Source organism: Acanthochromis polyacanthus, chromosome 19 (genome assembly GCF_021347895.1).
Source record: "Acanthochromis polyacanthus isolate Apoly-LR-REF ecotype Palm Island chromosome 19, KAUST_Apoly_ChrSc, whole genome shotgun sequence".
In the NCBI taxonomy this organism is placed as follows: Eukaryota; Metazoa; Chordata; class Actinopteri; family Pomacentridae; genus Acanthochromis; species Acanthochromis polyacanthus.
This window is the reverse complement of record NC_067131.1, coordinates 31,541,860-31,565,856: the sequence shown is the minus strand read 5'-3', so window position 1 is coordinate 31,565,856 and position 23,997 is coordinate 31,541,860. Positions and strand designations below refer to the sequence as shown.

Sequence of the window (23,997 nt, the reverse complement as noted above, 5' to 3'; positions counted from 1 at the left end):
AGAGACATAAAATGACCAAAAATAAGTACAATTACTACAAAAAGACAAAAAAGCAACCACAAGATGACCACAAAGAGGCACAAAAAGTCACAAAGAGACACAGAATGAAGAAAAAAGGGAAAGAATATGACCACAAAAAGATGTAAAATCTTGAGGAGTCCCTAATCCACTGAGCTGGAGGCAGGCCACCTGGTAAAGGTGATGGAGGGGAGACAACTTCTGTTCCATCTGAGAGACTCTCCTCAGAAACAGGGCAGATACCAACAGAAGAACTATCAGCCCATCCCACCTCAGGCATCTGATTATTCTGACCTTCACTGAAAACATAAACGAGGAGCCGTTTGGGAGCTGAAGAACCTGTTCTTCTTTGGGAGCTGTGCCAAAAAAGCCAAACAGGGTGTGGCAAAAAGATGACACCCAAAGTATTTATAAAGCTTATGACGACGGTCAAAACAACAGAAAACAGCCCGATAACAACATAACACACAACGGTAAACAATAAACACCAGAGACTACAACATGAAGGGATAAATCTACAAAGAAAACAACATCACAGCATCACACAACTCACCCCCAGCAGAGCAAACAGGAAATGTTGGTCTGTTTGAAGCTGGAGCACCTGAGAATGCGTCATAAAAACAGGAGAGTCCATGATTGATTGGATAGGCCAGAGTCACGTGGATTCTCACGTGTGAGGTCAAAAATTATCATTTATACAAGAAACACATCAAAGTTCCAATATGATATTACATATAAACACACCTGCCTCAATCTATAACTGAAGGATTTTTGAAGTCCATGGGATATAGCCTGTATATATTTATATTAAAAATAAAAATGATAATGTTAATGTAATAATGTTTTTATCTTCATTATGATCATGTCTTTACAAATTCCATAATTATTTATTATGGAAACAATCACTTATGAATAAAAAATGACTGGATATCAGTAAAATGTCAACTAAATAATGTCTGAATTTAATACCAACCAAATAATAATGAGCCAAACAATAATAAAATGAGCCGATTCAGAAATACTTTGGATTGTGTTCTTTTATTAAGTTGAGATAATCATGACAGATATTTCTTTTATGGCAATATATTAATTTTCTTATGGAAAATAAACTAAATCACTTTCCACTAAGTTCCCCATTCCAAAAACTCCTCTCCAGGAAGTGTGTTAATTCCAGATCACATGACCTGCTCCACATGATGTCATTTCCTCCTGAAGAAAAGACTGGACAGACTCCAAGGCTTTCTGACTTATTTAATATGAAGTAGTCAACAGGTTTACTACTAGATCTTTAGAAATAATTTTCTGTTTTGCTCAGTTGTACATATAATATTTATAGGAAGTTTTTGTTAATAAAAATGTAATGTTTATAATATTAGTTTGCTTTGCTGAGGGAGCAGAGTGCATGAAGAAAGGCTTGTTATGTTGTTTTCTGTCTTACTGTTGTTTTATTTCTGTCTTATTTTAGTTGTTTGCTTTATTTTTGTTATTTTGTTTTATTTTTGCTGTTTTCTGTCTTATTTCTGTTTTCCATCATAACTTTGTTTCCTGTCCCATTATTGTTATTTTGTCTTATTTTTGTCTATTTTGCTTGCTTTCCATCTTATTTCAGTTGTTTCATTCTCATTTGTGAAGCTGATTAATGTCTAATAATCTCTTCTGCAGAGAATAACAGCTGGAGAAAATTCAATCAAGTTGTCTTTGACGCCCCAAACCACACACCTACAAGTCAACTACAGCACTGTCCACCGAATATTCACATTATTAGGAATTATTCCGATATAAAACTGGGATGAACACAATCAGAACAAATAGCACCAGAACAGACAGTTATTCACAAACATGTCTTCGTTATTAATTCGTATTTAGACATAACGCTTTACTGAAAATGTCTTAATTACGATAATTTACAGCTAAAGATAAAATAATGTCTGCTTTTGTAACAGAACAAATGCACTAAATGAGGTGATTATGAGGCTTGTGATGAACTGAATGCTAAAGAGTTTATCTGAACACAGATCATTCATATTTACCAGGTTAGGCTCAGATACGAGGCTACATATATGACTAAACTAGCAGAAGAAAAAAAATGGCTCTCTGAACAGAGCCCCACTTTCCCTCACTAGGCCATGTACGTGAGCTGTGCTGCATAAGTCACAGGAAGAGGTCAAAAAAAGTGAAACTGAAAGTATCTATGAAACTCACAATAATGGTCAAAATAACAGAAAACAGCTCGACAACAGTATAACACACAACGGTAAACAATACACACATGAGACTAGAACATGAATGGAGAAATCTACAAAGAAAACATCACATCATCACACAACTCACACAACTCATAAAAACAGGAGAGTCCATGATTGATTGGATAGGCCAGAGTCACATGTGTGTGTGAGTGTATTTGTTGGTATTTATGGTTTAAAGAGACATTTGACCTGACTGTACACCAACATTCCAGGGACCTTTGAGGATTAAGAGGACTATGTGGGTGTCCCCGTAATTCGGAGAGTGTATTTGCATTTGTTAGTGTCCAAACAACTTAATTTCTCATTTTCTTTGAAAGTCCTTATGTACCACTAGACCTGATTTTCGGCATATCCCAGTGTATAGAACAGCGCACTCTCGTGCTGGGTCCTGCATTGCACCTTCTTACACATTTTCAATACACATGGTGCAAATTTGGCAGGCTCCTTTGTGATTGGATGGTTTGAATTTATTGGCGTGTGTGTGTATGTGTATGCGCAAATGTGTGTGTGTTGGTGTTTATGGTTTAAAGAGACATTTGGTGTGTGTATGTCCTTATGTGTGTGTTTATGTGTGTAACTACTCACCATGTGGCCACGGATGAACAGGAAGGGGACGTCTCTTCTTGGTGAAATTTCTGGGGGTGTGGCTAAAACCAAGCCCCGCCTCCAGACTAAAACTGTGTTTCAGTGGCAACATGAAAACTTGGGACAGGATTTCTTTTCATGAAGACTTTTAATTTAAAACAAATATTCATATATAGTTCATATATGGTATTTTGTTCTCCCTCTGGTTGCATCAAACTCCACATTTTCTTGTTTGTCTGCTCACTTTTATGCAACTAACCTGGAGACTGAAGACATTATTGGTGAAATCAGCTCAAACATAATGTCAGATATTCCTGTTTTTAAGATGTTAAACTGGACAGAAAGAGCTCAAGAGCAGCTGGTTTCTCTGAAGAAGCTTAATTTAATGTGTTTCCTGCTTGTTGCTGCCACGGATCAGAATAAAACGCCCTAATTTTACTCCCTGAATCCATTCTTTCTGCAGCGTTCTTTGTTCCCAACATGGAAAACTGGCTGGGATGTGCAGACGTCTGAATATTAGAAAAAAAACAAACATGGAGAAGATGTGCAGTGACACTCAGCAGCTTGGAGGAAGACGGAGGAGGAAGATGAAGGACAAAGATGAAGGTTGGTCAGTCTTTCTCCTGGAGGCCACAGCGTCGCCTGAATTCCTGCCCTCGCTCACGGATCCATTTGTTGGAAACTGCAGAGAACAAACATGGATAAACTCAGGTAATTTTGGACAGACTTCATCTCATTTTGGACACATTTTAAGACTTTTCAATAAGTTGTAGTCATTTGGAACATTTATAAAAAATATTTTTGATGATTTTTAAGGCATTTGAGATTCATCGTGGGAACTGTGTAGTCATTAAGGACACTATTTGACTTTATTTTGGACACACTTGAGACATTTTTGACTTTCTGTCATTTTGGATGACTCTGGAGTCATTTTTGAGAAGGTTTCAGTCTTTTTTCCTGCTTCAAACACATCAACTTTGGGGACAAAATGTTCATTTGCTGCCTAATATATCCAACCCATGAACAGAAGCCATGATGAAGAGATAATCACTGTTATTCACTTCACCTGTCAGTGTTTAGAATGGTGTGTCTGAACCGTGAAGTTGTGTACTTCTGTGTTTCCCTGAGATGAACTCACCCCACTTGCTCCCAACCAGAACCGGACAGGCGGCGTGTAGGGTCCGATAGTCTCCTTCTCCACTGGGATACAGATTGTACCAGAACACGGCCGTCCCCTGGAGGAACAGTCACGACATGTTATAGAGTCACATGACACGTTGTAGTCACATGACGTCACTCAGAAACCAACAACAGACTGATGGACATTAACCTCTGGCTGTTATAAACTCAACATTTTAAAGTTACACTCACAAGCATTTGATGTTTTTGTTCTGAATTTTCTGCATATTTTTCAGTGTCATGTGTCTTTAAAAAAATCTTTTTAATTTATTAATTCCTTTAATTCACTAAATGACGATTTTAGACAATTTTTAGCTTCTGGAGACAAAAACTAAAACCTGGACTTTTATTTTTTTCTAATTAAATACCTACAGATTTTAAACAGTTTGTTCAGAACAAACAGAAGATGTCACTTTACGGGTAATTTGTCATATCAGATAATTCATCTGTAATTAAACAGCTAATAGAGAAAGAAAGACGCACGAAAATAGAACATGACATTGGAAAATAAGTTCTTTAGTAGCAGTAGTAATAATACCAGTATTTTTTATTACTATAATAGTAGTGTTACTAGTAGTAGTACTAAAATAATAATAATAATAATAATGTCAATTAAGGCTAATTTTAGTATTTCTACATAGAAAGTATGATTGTTTCCATTTCTGTTGTTGTTATTAGTAGTAGTATTAATATTAGTCCAAATTTGGAAACAAAGCATTTGAAAATAATGCCTTAATTAACATTCAAAGTGTAAACAAAAAATAAAGGCATAATTCTAATTGGATTCATTGGATTTTGCACTAACTTAAAATGACTTTTCATTCCTACATAGTTGTATTATGCAAATTTCTTGAATAAAATCAAAAGAAAAAAAGACAAAAATTCAATAACGGGAATATTTCCTCATTAAAGACAAACAGGAACTCACCTCTGCCTTCAATAATAATAAACTAAGTTAAGTTTATCAGGGTCACTGAGTTTAGAAGTTAATTCAACAATAGTAGAGATAATCAGTTTCACCTTTATGGGACGGACAGCAGCTCCGACTTCGGTGAAGACGGTGGCACCCCCTGCTGGCACATCGCTCATCTGCAGAAGAAACAGATGCTCAGTCAGAGTTCAGTACAGGGAAAATCGAACTGAAACTAAAACAGATCACTGACGTAAAGCAGCCAGGTGGCGATCCGGTTCCCTTCTACCAAATCCTCAAACTCCTCTGGCTCGTCTTTCTGCAAAACACAGAATTATTTCAAACATTTTTAACATAAAACAAGATAAAAAATCAGTGGACACCTGCACACATTCTGAGGAAACCAAAGTTAATACAGAAAAACGTTGATATTTTCAGTATTTTTTAAGAATGACGTGATTCCATGTTTGAGTTTTTTCCCATCCCACTACTGTTTATATTAATAGTAAAGTTCATGTAATTTGCAATTTAATATTGTGTATATAACATGTTTTTTGAAGGCAGCTGAGTCGTGAAACTGCATGAAATCCATTGGAGCAAAAAACCATTAACCTGTTCTTATAAAATCACAAATAATAGCTGATAAATACCCCCCGATGAATCGCCACCTTATCATGGTGGAGGGGTCTGAGTGTCCCTGTGATCCTGGGAGTTACGTTGTCTGGGGCATTGTCTGGGTGGCTAAAAGGGCGGCAGCTGCAGCAGTCACAGAAGCAACAACTTGGGTGTGGGAGGAGTTCTAAGAGGCTATGGAGAAGGACTTTCGGTTGGCCTCGAGGAAGTTCTGGAAAACCATTTGATGCCTCAGGAAGGGGAGGCAGGGCTTTCCCCAGGATATGTACAGTCGGGGTGGAGAACTTTTGACCCGTCCTAGGGACATTGTCGGGTGGTGGAAAGAGCACTTTGAGGAACTCCTGAACCCGGTAAACATGTCCTCTGCAGGGCAGGCAGAGCCTGAAGACTCAGGGTAATCTTGGTCCGTGTCCATGGTAGAGGTTGTCGAGGTAGTTAAAGAGCTTCTCGGTGGCTCCGGGTGTGGATGAGATTTGCCTTGAGATACTGAAGTCTCTGGACATTGTTGTACTGTCTTGACTGACACGTCTCTACAATGTTGTGTGGCCATCGGGTACGGTGCTGTGAAGTGGCAGTCCCCAATTTCAAAAAGGTTGATCGGAAAGTGTGTTCCAACTACCAGGGTATCACACTTCTCAGTCTCCCAGGAAAAGTTTACTCTAGGGTGCTGGAAGGGAGGCTCCAGTCGATTGTTGAACCTCAGAATCAGGAGGAACAATCTGGATTCCATCCTGGCAGTGGAACGGTGGATCAGATCTTTACTCTTGCTGATACGAGCCTTTCGGTACTCGGCACAAAGTTAGACACATTTCCAGCGGGTTTTGGACTTCGCCTCGGCTGTCCCTTGTTTCAGATCCTGTTCGTGATGTTCATGGACAGGATCTCAAGGCACAGCTAAGGTGAGGAGGGTGTCCGGTTTTTGAACCTCAGGATCGGATCTCTGCTTTTTGCAGATGATGTTTTGTTGGCTTCCTCAGACTGTGACCTTCAGTATACACCAAAGCAGTTTGCAGCCCATTGTGAAGCGGCGGGGTTGCTGATCAGCACCTCCAAGTCTGAGGTAATGGTTCTCTGGTGGCTGGAATCAGCCTCAGGCATAGGGTCAGAAGATCAGACATCCGGAGGGAGCTCGGAGTAGAGCTGCTGCTCCTTCGCATTGAAAGGAGCCAGTTGAGGTGGTTTGGACATCTGATTCAGATCCTCCAGGAGACTTCCTTTGGAGATTTTCTGAACACATCTGCCTGGGAGGAGACCCCGGAGCAGACCCATAATTCGTAGAGGGATTATCTCATCTGGCCTGGGAACACCTCAGAAACCCCTAGGAAGACCTGGAAAGTGTTGCCGGGGGGAGGTACATCTGGAATGACCTGCTTCATCTGCTCCGTGACCCAGCCCCAGACAAGTGGAAAACAGTAGATGGATGGATCAATAGCTGATAAATATTGATTTAAATTTAGCATTTTCTTACTACTTTAATGCATTTTATTGGACAGATTTAACTTTTATTTCATTTTTTTGCAAAGATTGTTAAAGTTTCTGGAAAAAAAAGAATTAAGCTTTATTTACCTGTCTATAGTCCAAATGAGGTTCGTACTGGCCTCCGATGCCATAGTTAGCAACCTGAATTACACACATTAATATCAGTATTTTGAACTAAATATGCTTTATTGGCCAGAAAACAACATTAACAAAGCATAACCGATGGTGCAATTTCAAAAAATCCATAAAATAAAGTTCCATGTATTCAGTGGAATACAGAAATAAAACAACATTTAGATTACAAATTATTATTAATAAATCCACAACATAACCACTACAGTTCAGGCGTGACAAGAGGATTTTACTCAGCTCTCTGAATTATAATCAGCCTGTAAGCCACAAACAAGTGCAGTTAGAAATTTCAGTTGTTTAATGGTTAATTAATTAAGAACCTCCAAGCTCAGGTGACTTTTACCTGCAGGTCCTCGGCCATGGTGACGTCCAGGCCGGTGAGGTCTTCGATCCTCTGGTTGATTTTATCCACCATTGGATGTTCGTACGCTCCGAGCCAGGCGCTAATAGGACAGAGAAGAAACCAGAAAACAGCAGCAGGATGAACAGAAACCAGGTGAGGAAGGTCAGAAAGAGAAGGAAGTTGTTTAACTTTTACATTTCATCTCAGAAGTAAACTAGCTTCATGATGCAGCTATTTAATGGTGAGAATTAGCCACCTCACGCCGTTTCCTGTTCCACGCCCCAACACACCGTCTGCACCTCCCCACTTACCTCTCCTGTCAGCTAAGTTCACAATCCTGAGCCAGGCTGGTTGCAATTGTTAGAATTTGTTGTTGTATCAGCTTGTAAATATTTTGTATTTGTGTGTAGTTTGCCACCACATAATTGGCCTGTTTCCCTGTATATTCCATAGTTAGCATATTCAGTGGCTGATTTGTCTGCTAGGTACCGTAGTCGCTCAGTTCAGTTGAGCACTCACAGTTCTGATTTACTTCTGCGTACCGTAGATTTGGTCATTGTGTTCTTCAATCGTATTATTCTGTGTATCTTGCTCTCCTGCCTAGGTGTTCCCTATTGTGGGTTAGTGATTCCGTGTATATTTATAACTTGTCGTAGCAGTTTAGTTCTCTGTGCGCCCTTAGAAGCTCTGTTCTGTAGCCTTTCCAGTTATCCTATGTGAAATCAGTCATTTCCGGTTGTATTACTAGATTCCATATTTTTAGTTCTCTTTGCTGAATTTCTACTTTTGCAAATAAATTCTTTAAAACTGTTCCTGAAGTTGTCGTTTCTCATTCCCTGCACCTGAGCCTCCTTGAGACCCGTAACAGGAAGGTATGAAGGAAAGAGCCCAGATTTGTTAAGACCACAGACTGTATATCAAGCTGGACCCCATGAAGTCTCAATAACTAGATTGCCGCCTGGTGGCTGGTCAACAATAATCACTGCTTTTGAGAGCTAAAAAAAATGCTAAAGTTGTGACTAGCAAACTAAAAGTAAAGTAATCTAAGGGGAAATGCAAATGTGTAGCTCGCTAGACGGTTTCTTCTTCTTAGGTGTCGTGCGTAATTGCGTTGATGACCATGCCTTTCCATTTTTCTCTGTCATACATTGCCTGTAGTACCTTGTTTGCATTCGATGTTTGTCCAAGTTTTGATCTTATCAATGTATGTCATTCTCTGGCATCCTCTAGCTAGACAGCTACCAGCTAATAATCATTGTCAGTGGAAGGTTAAATTATTTAGTAAAGTAATGCTAATGCTATAACTAACAACCTAAGAGCACAATCAATCTATGGGGTAAAGTGGTAAGTAGCTAGTTAGCTAGACAGCTCCCAGTTAACAATCATTGTTTTTTATGTCACTTAATGCTACTGTTACAGATAGAAAGCTCGGAGTTCCACATATCTAAATGGAAAAAGCAGAGGATAGCTATCTCGCTAGCAGTTATTAATCATTGTCTTTTGAAAGGTAAATTATTCAGCAAGTTATTGCTAATGTTTTGGCTAGCAAGCTAGGATCACAATCAATCCATGTGGAAATTACTCGATATACAGGTAGCTAGCTAGGTAGACATCTACCAGTTAATAATCATTGTCTATGGATAGCTAAATGTTTTGGTTGATGCTACAGGTACGGACCCGTACCTGTAGCATCTGTACTAGAGGTACGGACCCATACCTATAGCATCTGTACTAGAGGTACGGACCCGTTAAGGTCACTGAAGAGCTGGCGCCGGTTAACTACTATTTGCTGCACATTACAGGCAGTTTATATGAATGACTTTGACGGCGAACATTGTATAATTTAACCAAAAATACACCGTCTCCTCTCACACTTTAGTCATTGCAGTTTTTACGCGTTTAGACGCCGTGTCTAAATTGTTTGAAGTCCAGTTCCTATTAATTAGTTTACCGCGTTCAGTGGTGGAAGCGGCTGACGAACTCCATTGCAAATGTTCCCATTTAATTTCGGACGCTAATTTACAAGATAAAGTTAAGGATGTCGAATATGAAACAAACACTCGTGAATGGTGAGGAGCAGCTCTTTAATTCGGCATGAATTAAAAAAAAACCACAAACTCGATTTACTGTGATATTGAGAGATTTGTTTGTGGTGATGTAACTTAGCCATTCAACAGAGTCCGCTAACATTAAAGTGACTGACGTGCAGTGTCTGTGTTGACAGACGTAGAAAATACGTCAGGGTTTTGTTTAGGTTGTTAATATGTAATAGTCTGTCGCTACTTTTGAAGGTAAAAAAATACTTGTAGTTTGCTGGCTGTTAGTTCCGCCATTTGTTTTGTTTGCTGTTTGTGCTTTATTAGAACAGGGTCACGTGAATAAAAAGTTTTGCTATTTTTAATAGTAGTGCCGATTTCAACCCCCAAATCGCTGTCCGTGAAAAAGTCAGATAATGATATTTATAAGACATTATGCATGATAGAAAAGAGAACAGCAGATGACTGACATGACAGGCTCGGCACGCAGATTCACCTCGAATCACGGAAGCGCCTTCATCACTCGGATTACCAAACCGGCTCATTAATATTTATGTACGTCAGATTACCAGCCAATCACAAAGCGCGTTCATCAGCCGACTCATTAACATTCATGTCCGTCTCATTAATATTTATGGGAAGGTAAAGTGCCGTATCCGTAGGCCACAGGCTACGGGTACGGGTCCGTATCTGTAGACACTACGAAATGTTTTGGCAAGGTAATGCTAATGTTATTACTAACAACCTAAGGGCACAACGAATCTATGTGGAAAAGTATCTGATATGTAGCTTAGTAGACACCTACCAGTTATTAATGCCCATTCTTTGAATGCTAACTTTTTTTTACAAATATAAAGCTAATGTCATAACTAAGAGCACAGCACAGGTCAGCTGGCCATCTCCCCCACAGACGGCCTCGTTCTCTTACCTCTTACTGATGCGGACGTGGGCCCTCTTCCTCCTGGCAACCCTGGATCGATGTAGCTGTAGAGGCAATTGGTCGGCAGTTACAGGGAGAACCAAGCCCACCTCCTGAAGAACCAACTAACTTCTACTGACTCTGAGATTTAAGGACTAAAATACCGACCAGAATACAGGACAACACTTTTTACAACATCTGTTAGTGAGAAAATAACTTTTACATGGACTGGTTTTGAGTACAGGAGGTCCTTGGTTTACGACGTCCTCGACTTAGAGCGTTTCGTTGCTATGTCGGAAATGATTCAGTGGAACTAGTTGGTGAGCGGAGGGGACGAATACTGTATGTACAGTCATCACACGGCGCTATAAGATGGCTTTGTATTTTATTATATTGCTGCCACACTGGATCATGCTAGATTCGCTGACTTCATTATGGCTCCCAAGCATAAGTCAAACTTACAGTTTACATTTTCGCTGGTATTTTCCTACCGAGTTGTCTTTCACTGTGAGCTACTGACTGTCTGCATTACTGTAGTTGTACAAATATGTAAACTGATCGATATTGTGATGCATGAAATGGCTTTGTTTACATTTTCACCGGAGTTCCGACTTATGGTGAAATTTGACTTACATCACACCGTAGGAACGAAACACCGATGTAAGAGTCAAGAACCCCCTGTACTGGGTTTTTCCTCACTCAGAATCAGTCTTTGGGATAATTTTTAGCTTCAGTAGGTCAGAGCTAATGTCATAGCTGTACAGCTATGTGGAAAAGTATCCGATATGTATTTACCTAGCTAGACATCTACTAGTAAAAAATCATCATGTTTTGAAGGCTAACTTATTGACTAAGTTATAGCCAATGTTATAGCTGACAGGCTAAGAGCACAATCAATCTATGGGGAAAATTAGCAAGCAGTGATGAAGAAAATAGCACACACCTTTTGCTACAGATACTTTTTAGTGCCATGTGTCACTCATTCAGTCCATTTCCCACAGTTCTCCACAATTCTTTGATCCTTTGTTACATGTTACTGTCTGCAAGACCCTCTCTTACCTGTTGTTGTTGCACCTTTTCTACTTGCATCTGTCTGCCAGACTTATTGATTCAACTACCTCTTGTTCTTTGCTGTATTTCCCGCTGGTACTGATTAGCAACCATAAGCAAACTAACCACAATTAACTCTTGTACTTACTTACAGCTCCCTCCCGACCTTCTGATCATCCCTATAAAATGTGGAATTTGCAAATGTTCTTGGTCGGCTTACCTTCATAGACTCATGTTAATTCTAATGTTATAGCTAGAAAGTTAAGAACATAATCAAACTATAGGAAAATGTAGTCAACATGCAGCTAGCTAGCTAGACAGATAGCGTTTTTTCATGATTGTGGTTTGAAGACTAATTTATGAGTTAATTCTCAAGTTATAGTTAGCAAGAGTTTTAGCAGTCTATGAGAAAAAGTAGCTGATATGTAGTGAGATAGACAGCTAGCAGTTCTTAACCACTGTGTTTTGAAAGCTAAATTGTTTGCTACGTTAACACTAGTGTTATAGCTAGCAAGCCAAGACACCTTCCAATCAGTGAAGCAAAGTAGCTAATATGCAGCTACACAGCTAGTAGCTATTAATCACTGTGTTTTAAATGCTAACATATTTGTTAAGTCAATGCTTATGGTATAGCTAACAAGCTATATATTCCAGGAATCTGTGAAGAGACTTAGTTAATTTGTAGCTAGCTAGCTAGACAGCGAGGAGTCTAGCTGGGCTTCATTGTGTTTTTCAGTCTAATTTATTCAGTAAGTTAAAGGTAAGATTATAGCTAGTGAACATAAGAGTATGACCAATCTAAAGCTAATCAAAAACTTCTTAAAGGGTTAATAAAGCTCAAAGGTGCATCTCCATCTTTATATTCTCAACATGTGATTGTTGTGTGGCCCACCAATATTATCAGCCCGATATTGGCATAAAATGTAATATCAATCAATAACGTTATTGGTTTTTTTTACCTATCATCATAGGCGTCAGTTTAGGGGGAGACGGTGGGGACGTGTCCCCCCCACTTTTTGGCAGGGGTCATTTTGTCTCCAACACATTCAAATTCTTCACATGTAAGCCGTTGTAAACCCAGTTATTTTCAGTAGTATAGAAAATTCCGACACTCATGAACGCACCATCCGCACTCGGCCGAGAGTTGCACAGACACGCAGCACACCTTCGTGAGGTTAAAAAAAAACTAAAAAAAATGCGCAGGGGCAAAATTTTGGCCCGGGAGAATTAGTACTATAGCGGCCCACAGACCCCTCTACCCGCATGTACCGATAGCTCAATCGCTTGAGCCTCCGCCTTTGGTGCGGTGGTTGTGAGTTCGAGCTCAGCTTGTGGTATTTTGCCGCTGTTCTTCGACATTTTCTCAAAGTGCTGTGGTCTCCGTCCCCCCCACTTTTAAAAACAAACTGACGCCTTTGCCTATCATGAAGACCGATAAAGTAATGCCTGGATTTTGCGGGTATTTACCAGCACGCAAATGATCACATCATCAAACTGCATCATGAAGCGTGCAAACAAGTGCATGGATCAAAGTATTCTGGCACCATGCCGGAAGTCCAGCGTGTCGCCAGCGTTTGGTTCGGAAACAAAAATGAAAAAAAGATAGGACTGCAATGCTGATCGAGTTTGTCAACCAATTGAATGAGGGGAGCGCAGCTTTTCCTCTCAACCAAACTAATTTCACTAGCCAATGGGAAGTAGAGTGGGGATGGGGCTTAGAAAGACGTTGATCCAGCTGCAGTTAAGTCCATACGGCCCTCAGAGTGCGCAGTATTCTGCCAAGGCTATTCAGTCATTGTATAATCTCCGCGGTGGACTTGTAGTAGGATCACAATCGTGATCGTCAGCAGGCAGCTGACGTAGTGTTCATTTGTTGTCATGGTTACAGTGATGCTGTGGAGCTATCTGTCAGTGATTCAGAAATCTTTAATCAATCTGTGGATCCGGACTTTAAGCCGCATCACTGCCAAAATGTAATCATCTAGTCCGTGTGTCATTTCTGACCTTCTCTGAAAAAGTCATCCAAATTTGTTAGTCCGTTTTTCAGTAATGTTGTTAACACTACACTGACTTTTTTTGGTATTACTGCAATCTGTAGTCTGAGTTTGTGAAGGCAGATATCTACAATCTAGCTAACAATCAGTTAGCTAGATTGTACCCTGACCCCTACCTAAAAGCAAAAAAGTTCAGGTTTAGGATTATTTTTCACACCAAGTCTTTCAAGTGTGGCTGCAATAACAGGCTTGCTGTGCCTGACTAACAACATGTCTGTGGTTTGGAATTAATTCCAGGCCCACATGTATTGGTATTGGTTGACCTCGGAATCTGAAATTGAGAGTTGGACAATATCGGCATATCGATTATCAACAAAAAAGCCAATATCAGACATCCTTAGTGGTGATGGTTTCTAGTTTCATCAGGTTATAAAATGGACCCAAACATGGTGAATATTAAATATTTCTGCAGTAAATGAGACTAACTCCAGCCGATGTTTGGACTCACCCTGGGTTTGGCCAGCTCTTTGACCTTCTCCATCTCTTTATCCGACACGATGTTGTGGTAGCGGACGATGCGCGGGCGGTCCCACTCGTCTTCCTGCCTCACCGGACCAATCACATACCTTGGGTGGCGGTTGTTGTCGTAGTAACGGCAGAAGAGGCGGCTCTGTCTGCGAGGAGTCTGACAGAAGGAAGAGTGAAGTGATAAACTGACTGATGTTGACATTCACAAATTATTTAAAAAATACTCTAGTATCTTTTTCTTTTGCATCATAATGTTATGGCTAGCGGGCTACAGGTTCTAGCAATCACTGGGCAGAAGCAGTTGATATGTAGCAAGCTAGCAAGACAGCTGGCAGTTATTAATCACTGTGTTGGTGACTGATTTAAATAGCAAGTTAATGTTAATGCTAGAAAGCTAAGAACACAATCTATAGGAAAAAGCAGCTGACAAGCAGCTAGATAGCATGGCAGTTAGTAATATCATGTTTGGAAGCAGAACTTGTTTAGCACCTTGATGTAATTGTTTACAAGTTAAGAGTTAAACAAACCTCTGTAGAAAAATATCTGATATGGAGCTACCTAGCAAGACAACTAGCAGTTATTAACCACTGTCTGTTGAAGGCTGAGCTAATTATCAGATTAATGCTAATGTTATACCTAGAAAGCTAAGAGCTCAGCCAATTTATATGATAAAGTACTTGTTAAGTCAAAGTTAATAATATTGTGCTTTGAAGTAACTTGTTCAGCAAGTTGATGCTAATGCAATTGCTAGCAAGCTCAGAACAAAACAAAAAGTGGAAAAGTAGCCCATATGAAGCTAACTAGCTAGCCTGTTAGCAGACATTTATCATTGTTTTTTGCGGGCTACATTTTTTGTTTAGTTAATGCTAGTGTTATAGCTAGCAAGCTAAGGTTATCACTAATCTCTTAGCTACTATTATAATCTGTGGGGAAACAGATAACATGTAGCTAGCTAGCAAGACAGCTAGCGGGCATTCATTACTAATTAACTAATAATTGTGTTAATGAATGATTTAGTCAGCAAATGAATGCTAATGTTGTAGCTAGAAAGCTAAGAACACACAAATCTTTGAAAGATGTTGTTCACAAGACAAAAATCAGAGACTAAATGAAAATAATGAATTAAAGTTGCGCATCCGTTTCTTTTTGCATCAGTACACTCCTTTTGTCTTACGTCAGGATACATCTGAGCTCTGTGGGTTCATGTTTAAGTCATTTTAAAGTCTCTCTCTGGTATAAATTTACTAAACTTTATTCAGTTTGATCTGTTTCTGCTCACCATCCCGGTGCCTTCTCCTCGACACAGCTGCTCGTACTTCCCCATCTCAAGCAGGTCATCATCAGGTCGACCTCGACTCTCCCTCCTCTGCCTCCCCCCAGTCGCTTCAATCTTCTTCTGTTTGGACAGCTTGTTCTCAATATCCTTCAGGTCCCAGTTGACTTGCTGGTTTGTCGGGTCTGATGGGCCGAACCAGAACCTCAGGTCAGTTTAAATGAGTGCAGATGAAGACATAAAGCTGAACTCTCCTTTGGAACAAAGCTGCGATGTAAACACATCAGTTATAGGAGATTTAATTAATAATGTTAGACTGCATCTTTAAGCCCCAATGGCCAAGCTTTGCAGCCCTGTGGGACTCGGTCAGGTACAGCCCAAGAAAGTGACATGGGATCACCGACCAGTGGGTCCACCACTCACTGGACAGGAAGTCAGGGTCAGGACTATGCATGCCAGGCAGGAGGCAGGAGTGGGCATCGAGGCACACCGCCCCCTGGTGGTGTAGACTAGTTCTGGAGATGTGGGAAGGAACCTGAGCTGGTGTGAGCGGTGGAGTGATAACGGCTAGATATAGTTGGGCTCACCTCCACGCACAGCAAGGGTTCTGGGACCAGAATCCTGGAGAGGGGTTGTCCAGGGTGAGAGGTGCCAGGCGGGTGTGGAGATACTCAGAGCCCCCGGCTGAGAACTGCTTTGTTGGAGTTCTCCCCGGAGAACGAGAGAGTCGCCTCTCTGAGACTTCCTGTTGCAGAGGGAAAACTCTGACTGTTGTCTGTGCTTAGGCGCCAAACAGCAGTTCACAATATTCAGCCTTCTTGGAGTCTCTGGGTGGTTCCGGGAAGGGGCACTGCCTGGGGACACCATGGTTCTCCTGGTGGACTTCAGGAACGGCCTGATCTGAACCTGAGTGGTGTTTTGTTGTTGGACTTCTGTGCTAGTCATAGACTGGCCATAACAAACACCATGTTGGAGCATAAGGTAGCTCATAAGTGTACCTGGTACCAGAACACCTTGGGCCAAAGGTCGACGATCAACTTGATAGTCATATCATCAGACCTGCAGCCATATGTCTCAGACACTCGAGTGAAGAGAGGAGCAGAGCTGTCAACTGATCTCCACCTGGTGTTGAGTTGGATCTGATTGAAGGCTGCCAGACAGACCTGGTAAACCCAAATGTGTAGTGAGGATGAACTGGGAACGTCTGGTGGAGGACCCTGTCCATGGAGTTTTCAACTTCCACTTCTAGAAGAGTTTCTCCTGCATCCCAGAGGAGGTTGGGGACATGGAGTCTGAGTGGTCCATGTTCAAAGCCTCCACTGCAGAAGCAGCTGTTAGGAGGTGTGGCCTGAAGGTCACTTGTGTCTGTCGCGGTGGGAACCCAAAAATCCTCTGGCAATTTATGGAAGATTTGTGTTCACTTGTGTACAATTTTTCCATTTAAAACTAATTTTCTTATCAGTTTTTACACTATGAATGCCTATTCATGTTATCAAGTCCTACTCTATCTTTACAGAAATAATAAAGGCATGCTTTTCTTTTCTTTAACACTGATTTCTGCCTGGCTGCACAGCGGTGTAGTGGTTAGCACTTTCGCTTTGCAGCAAGAAGATCCCCGATTTGAATCCCGGGGTGGTCCTGGGATCTTTCTGCATGGAGTTTGCATGTTCTCCCTGTGCATGCGTGGGTTTTCTCCGGGTACTCCGGCATCCTCCCACAGTCCAGAAATATGCTGAGGTGAATTGATAACTCTAAATTGCCCGTAGGTGTGAATGTGAGTGTGCTTGTTTGTCTGTATATGTAGCCCTGCGACAGACTGGTGACCTGTCCAGGGTGTACCCTGCCTTCACCCGAGTCAGCTGGGATAGACTCCAGCACCCCCCGCGACCCTAGTGAGGATAAAGCGGTGTATAGAGGATGGATGGATGATTTCTGCCTTTGACGGTACTGACCGAGCTCCAGCAGCCTCTTGGTGAAGCCCAGTGCCCTCTCCAGTGCCCTCTGCTTGTAGACAGAGTAGCTCAGGTAGTCCAGGACGGTGACGGCGTCCACAAGTTTGGACGTTTCTCCCTGATCCAGCTGCTTCAGGGCCTGGACCATCCACAGCTCAGTGTGGTAGTAATCAGCCTCCGAGTACGCCACCTTCCCCAGATCGAAGCAGTCGTCCACCGTCAGGGAGGCGACCGATGACGAGCCTGAAGAGAAACACTGTCAGAGCTGGAAAATCTCACAAATTTTTTAACCACATTTTTTTCAAACGCTTGTTTCTGTTCTGACAAACATGCAGATCAAGTCACCTATTTAAGAAAGAGTACAGTTAAAACAATGAACATGTTTCTGTGGATCCTCATACAGCGAAACACCAACCAAACCAGATCCCTAATAAACTATTCTGCATCTTAATCAGTCAAAATTAGCTTTGGAGTTCTTCAGGGATCAAGTCTGGGTCCTCTTTTCTTTCTATTTTTACTGTTTGTTTGCAAAATACTCACTACTATTGAATCTCTGTCACAAACTGAAATGTAATATGAGTGAAAATACATTTTTTTAGTTAAAAAACATTAACATTATTGATAAATATCTCTAAAATAATTTCACAAGCCACAAATTTGTCCTGGAAAATTTAAATTGTGTTTACAGCAACAGAGTTGAAGATTACTTTGTTTTTGAAAAAATATTTTTCAGATTTTTGTATCAAGGCAAGATCTTCAATGATAAAATAGGCACAGAGGCAAGTGAGGGCCATAAAAAATAAATTGAAAATAAAATGAGAAATTATTAAAAGAAGAATCAGCATCTGCCTGAATTTCTGAGATGCAATCGTGACATTTAACTTCTGAAAATCTGTATGATTTTATGATTTTATTTAATTGTTCAAAAATGTATTTTATGTATTTTTTCAAATTGACAACAATGATGCCAATATTTTGTGTTTAGTCAGTAAAAACTGTGCCTCTTACTCTTTTTGATATTTTGCCTCAAAATGATTCTTGGTTTTGCAAAAGTTCAAGTTACTGACCTTTCTTCACACACTTTAGTTCCATTACCAGACCTTTTCTCCATCAGGAACTCTTAACAATATCATCGTAATAAACTCGAAGCTTCTGAGTTTGTTAATTTTCAAAGAAGCTGTTGGCTGGAAAATATCCTCCAGAACTGTGACTTTATTCTCTAAATGTTCAGACTTTTTCCTGGTAAAACTGATGACATCGTCCTCGTTTAATCCCCTTTTCCCTCCAGACACTGTGGTTTTACCGTAGCTTGGAAAATCCAAACTGAATCTCCATGTAATCTCCTATCTCCATGTTAGGAGATACAGGAGCGTCAGTTTGGCATTGGGCGAATTGAATCGCGTTTCCCTCCCGGGAAAGTTTGGTACGACCAATCATAGCACGGGAGGCGGGAGTTAATGCTGCGTCATCTTCAGCGCCTGGATTACCCATAAAACACTTGCACACCTCCCGTAACCAAACACAAACATTCAAGATGGCGACCGCAACACATCGATCTTTTACCACCACTCTTTCTTCTGTTTTGAATGAGCTGGATTTGACCTTAAAACCACAGCAAGAAGTAGCTACATATTGTTTATGCAAGTGTTCAACTTCAGCTACCTTGGTAATGCTTCGCCTCAAAGATGATGCCGGAAGAGGAGGAGGGGGGCCAAAGCGAATCTTTTTGTGGTCTCTTGGCGTTTTGGATGGCGTTAGTCGTTGCCTCTTTTCACTTGACGTTTCCGACGATGAGGAGGCAGTGGATGGCTCGTTACTTTCGGCTTCTCGCCATTGTTTGTACAGAGGAAAATCCCGTTCCAAACATGTGAGTAAATTTAAGCAACTTTTACACATACGCACCGAATTGGTTTGGCTCCGATTTAAAGTTATTCCTAACACCGCTAATCGTTCGGAAGGAGTCTTTTGTTGCGTAGCCTTTTCAAAAGATAAGTGTTGTACTTGAGAGTACCCCATGTATTCGCAGATTTTTGTGACAAAAACGGCAGTAATCATTCACCGTGACGCTTTCTCGGCTGCATGCCATTGTTGTTTGGACTACATGGACTTCAAGGTCGATTTGTTTGTGCGTCACATCCATGTTACGCTGATTGGTTCTTTCTCGTTCAAGCTGCATTCGTTAGCCCCTCCTTTTTGAAATCGTCTCCTGTCATCACAATGCCAGACTGCCTTTATTTGTATTTATATTAATACATAAATAAAGTCAGTCTGGATTTTCCAGGCAAGTTTTACCAACCTGGCAGCTTTCCGGTGGAGATGGTGTTGGTGTCCAGCTGGTAGGTGTCCTGAAGCCTCATCAGAGCTTTGGCTGCTCCAGTCTGGTCGTCATCATTGGGAAAGTTCTGCCTCTGGATGGTCAGGTTGGAGATGAACGCTGGAACACCACCAATAAATAAATCTGATGTTTCTGTGTTTCAGACAGTCACTGCTGCTACTGAGGTGATTTTAGTGTTTAAATCTCCTCATAATTTACTAAACATCAGCTGTAATTTACAGAATATTTCCCACAAGGTCTGCACAGTTTAGCACCACTTATACTATTTAAATTAAAGTGTGTGTGTGCATACCATCAGACATGTCTGATAGCACCAGACTCTCCAGCTCCCCCCACTCCGTGTTCAGCCTCTTCATCAGTTTGAAGGCGTTCACTGGATGTCCGAGGAAACCTTCAGGGTCCTGAGTGGCAGCAGAGGAGAGAACGTCCAGTCTGTCGGCCCACCTGGACACACACAAATACATTAAAATACACACATACTGACTTACTCTCATTTCCCACAGATTAACGCTTAACATTAAAATGAGTCTGTAGGATGAAATGTCACGGCGCCTGTTGTTGACCGTCCCTTTTCTGTCGTCTCTCCGCTGGCTGGAGATCAGTGTGGAAGCAGCACACCTGCAGCTCATCCACCAACTGCAAGAAAGAGCTCTGACTGACTGCAGGCACGTTGTGTGAGCTGACTCAATCAAATCAAAGCTACTGGATCAATAAAATAAATGCAGCTCGGCTCAAACAGTGAACAGAGGAGCAAGTTGTTGGAGATACATTCAGCTTAGAGAAACATCTTTCTACAGCTGATGAGCAAAGACTCAAAACTGGAATAAAAATTCTCCAAAATGACCCAAACTGTCCTTAAAAATGGTCATTTTTAACTAATTTTGAGTCATTTTAAACTAGTTTCAAGTACTTTTGCTCAGTTTTTGAGGTGTTATAGGTAACTGTTGAGCCCCTTTGGACACGTTTGTGTTATTTTGGACAAATTTCACTGGAGCAGCTTGCCTTTGTCCCCCCAAAGAAAGCCCTGCTGAGGGAGTTCTTGGAAGCCATCCCCCAGATAGGGGACGTGGACCACTGACTGCTCTTGTTGCCTTGGTTGTGCTCCCTGAGGAGGACTCGATGTCACCCCTGGCCGCTGACGCTGTGCTCTCCACTGGACGCCTGCCTTCCCCCCTCCCTCACCTGTACTGAGTTTCTGGCCTGAGCAACATTGTTCTTTTGTGTGTAAAATAAACCAGTTTCATGTTGATCTGCCTGCTGACTGCTCTGTGTTCTCTCACTCTTGGGTTCAAATTCCATCACATACTGTGACATGAAATTTAATAACTTACCTTCTCACTTCCTGTTTGTTTTCTTAAAGGACCCACAATCAGACAGTGTGAACATTTATGTCGCCACAACGTGAATAACACAACACACACACACACCTGTACAGGTAAGAGTGTGTCCATGGTTTATGGTTTTTACTCTGAGGCCTAGAATGAACTAAAACTCATCACCTAAAGACTGGAAGTGATGCAATGAAGTGATCCAACAGATGACGTGGAGTTAGATCTCCATGATGACTGATGATGTGGAGCTAGATCTCCATGGTAACTGATGATGTGGAGCTAGATCTCCATGATGACTGATGATGTGGAGCTAGATCTCCATGGTAACTGATGATGTGGAGCTAGATCTCCATGGTAACTGATGATGTGGAGCTAGATCTCCATGGTAACTGATGATGTGGAGCTAGATCTCCATGGTAACTGATGATGTGGAGCTAGATCTCCATGGTAACTGATGATGTGGAGTTAAATCTCCATGGTAACTGATGATGTGGCACTAGATCTCCATGGTAACTGATGACGTGGCACTAGATCTCCATGGTAACTGATGACGTGGAGCTAAATCTCCATGGTAACTGATGACGTGGAGCTAAATCTCCATGGTAACTGATGACGTGGAGCTGAATCTCCATGGTAACTGATGATGTTGAGTTAGAGCTCCATGGTACGTCAGTAAATGAAATGAGTTTCTACAAGATGAACCTGCAGACTGAACACAGCTGTACTTCAGCTAAACAAACGGCTGATAAATGAGCATTAACTAAATGATGGAGTCAGAAATGCAGAGAATCTGTTGACCTGAGGATCCTCTTTCCTGTCGACTTTTACTGGAATAATCTCTAATTCTGATCTACTTAAACCAGGTTACTGCTGGTCTTTATTCTGAAACTGGAGCTGCGTAATAAATCCTGCTTCATGATGTTAATCTGCAGTAACTGAACAGATCATGGTCTTACTTCTTGATCTGCTCCAGTTTGTGCTCCTCAGCTCTGATGTAGTCCTTCAGAGAGGAGACCAGCTCCTTCTCCATGAACAGCAGGTCCGTCATCTGGCCTGAGAAGCAACAAAAACACTGATTTACTTCACTTTCACATTCATTAAGAACACCCACAGATGTGCAGTAAATTCTACATTCCTGTTTTTTACTCATTAATCCTCCAGTAAAGTTGTTTTTCTGTCAGATGTTCGGAGGAATCTCAGACTCACCGATGGAGGTGAAGAAGTCATTGTGAGCCGAGGACCGAGTGAAGAGCAGAATGAGGACGAAGCAGCAGCGACAGAACATCATCCAACCTGCAGACACACACTGGTACATATAACAATAATTTATCATGATGAACTATTTAGGTAACAGACCTGCAGCATCCAGCAGTAAGAGACACGAAGCAACTAAAAAAAGACAGAAAATGGTCACAAAGGGACAAAAATCTACCCCAAATAGACATAATATGACCACAAAACGATGTAAAATTACTACAAAAAGACAAAAAACATCCACAGAATGACCAGAAAGAGACACAAAACATTACGATACACAAAACGACAACAAAGAGACATAAAAACAATAAATGAGACACAAAACAACCACAAAATGATCGCAAAGAAAGACAAATGACGATGACAGACACAAATCTACCAGGAAACAACCACAAAGACATGCAAATAGACCACAAAACCATAGAAAAGCAACATAAAAGAGACACAAAATGACTGAAAAGAGACGCAAAGCTACCACAGAGACAAAAAACAATCAGAAAATGACCACAAATGAACAAAAACAACCACAACAATACACAAAATGACAACAAAGTGACATAAAATTAATAAATGAGACACAAAACAACCACAAAGACAGGGAAACAGATCAACAAAACTGCAGAAAAACAATACAAAGACACAAGAAATCACCACTACAGGGAGCTACAACAACCACAAACAGACATAAAATTAATAAAAAGAGGCAGAATATGTCAACAGAAAGACGTTACATTAATACAAAAAGACAAAAACCAACCACAAGATGAACACAACGATACACAAAACAACAACAAAGAGACATAAAATTAATAAATGAGACACAAAACAACCACAAGCAGACACAAATCTAGTTCTACAACCTCAAGGAATCAAAACAACCACAAAGAGACAAAAAAAATTCCAGAAAGAGGCAAAATATGACCACAAAAAGATGTAAAATTATGACAAAAAACAAAAAAACGAAGACAGAAAACAACCACAGACACACAAAACAATCACAAGACAGGGAAACAGACCAACAACACCATAGAAAACCAACACAAAGACACAAGAAATCATCACAAAAAAGCACAAAGCCACTGCATCAAGTTAAAACAACCACAAAGAGACATAAAATTACTAAAAAGAGGCAGAAAATTACCACAGAAAGACATAAAATTAATACAAAACACAAAAAACAACCAAAAGATGAACACGATACACAAAACGACAACAAAGAAAAAATTAATGACACACAAAACAACCACAAAATGATCCTAAAGACAGACAAGTGACCAAAAACAGACACGCATCTACTTCTACGACCACAAGGAGACATAAAACAATCAAAAAAAAGACAAAAAAACAACCACAAGATGATCACAAAGGGACACAAAATGACCAAAGAGAGGCAGAATGTGACCACTGAAAGATGTAAAATTATTACAAAAAGACAAAACACAACCACAAGATGATCACAAAGGGACACAAAATGACCAAAGAGAGGCAGAATGTGATCACTGAAAGATGTAAAATTATTACAAAAAGACAAAACACAACCACAAGATGATCACAAAGAGACACAAAATGATACACAAAATGACAACAAAGACACAAATGATGACTTTGGTTCTGGTTCTGTTCTGGCTCTGTCTGCAGCTTCGTTCATTTGTTTTTTGTGCAATAAAAAGTTTGATCAAAACATTAAAAAACTAAGAAAGTGTGCTTTTGTAACAGAACAAATGCACTAAATGAGGTGACTTTAGAAGTGTTTGTCTAAACAGATCGTTCAACTTTACCAGGTGAGGCTCAGATATG

The 23,997-nt window shown here is 40.7% G+C and overlaps 2 protein-coding genes across 2 annotated transcripts in view; both read right to left on the bottom strand.

Moving 5' to 3' along the window:
* The window catches only part of LOC110963428 (prolyl 4-hydroxylase subunit alpha-1-like), a 43,248-nt gene extending 41,358 nt beyond the window's left edge, over window positions 1-1,890 (bottom strand). Inside the window, exon 1 of the mRNA XM_051939850.1 lies at window positions 572-1,890. The gene's annotated coding sequence lies outside the window, so the exon portion shown is untranslated. The remainder of the gene's footprint in view (window positions 1-571) is intronic.
* Window positions 1,891-1,974: 84 nt separating this feature from the next.
* On the bottom strand, window positions 1,975-22,253 carry LOC110963424 (prolyl 4-hydroxylase subunit alpha-1-like). Its single transcript, XM_051939854.1, has 14 exons — window positions 22,150-22,253; window positions 21,900-21,996; window positions 19,905-20,056; window positions 19,574-19,711; window positions 17,278-17,520; window positions 15,332-15,510; window positions 14,033-14,209; window positions 10,490-10,545; window positions 7,526-7,625; window positions 7,138-7,191; window positions 5,192-5,257; window positions 5,049-5,117; window positions 3,988-4,084; window positions 1,975-3,531 (listed from the first exon to the last, which is right to left on the bottom strand). Exons 1-14 carry the CDS (start codon window positions 22,229-22,231, stop codon window positions 3,461-3,463), a joined length of 1,581 nt encoding a protein of 526 aa, XP_051795814.1. The 5' UTR covers window positions 22,232-22,253; the 3' UTR covers window positions 1,975-3,460.
* Window positions 22,254-23,997: the final 1,744 nt, after the last annotated feature.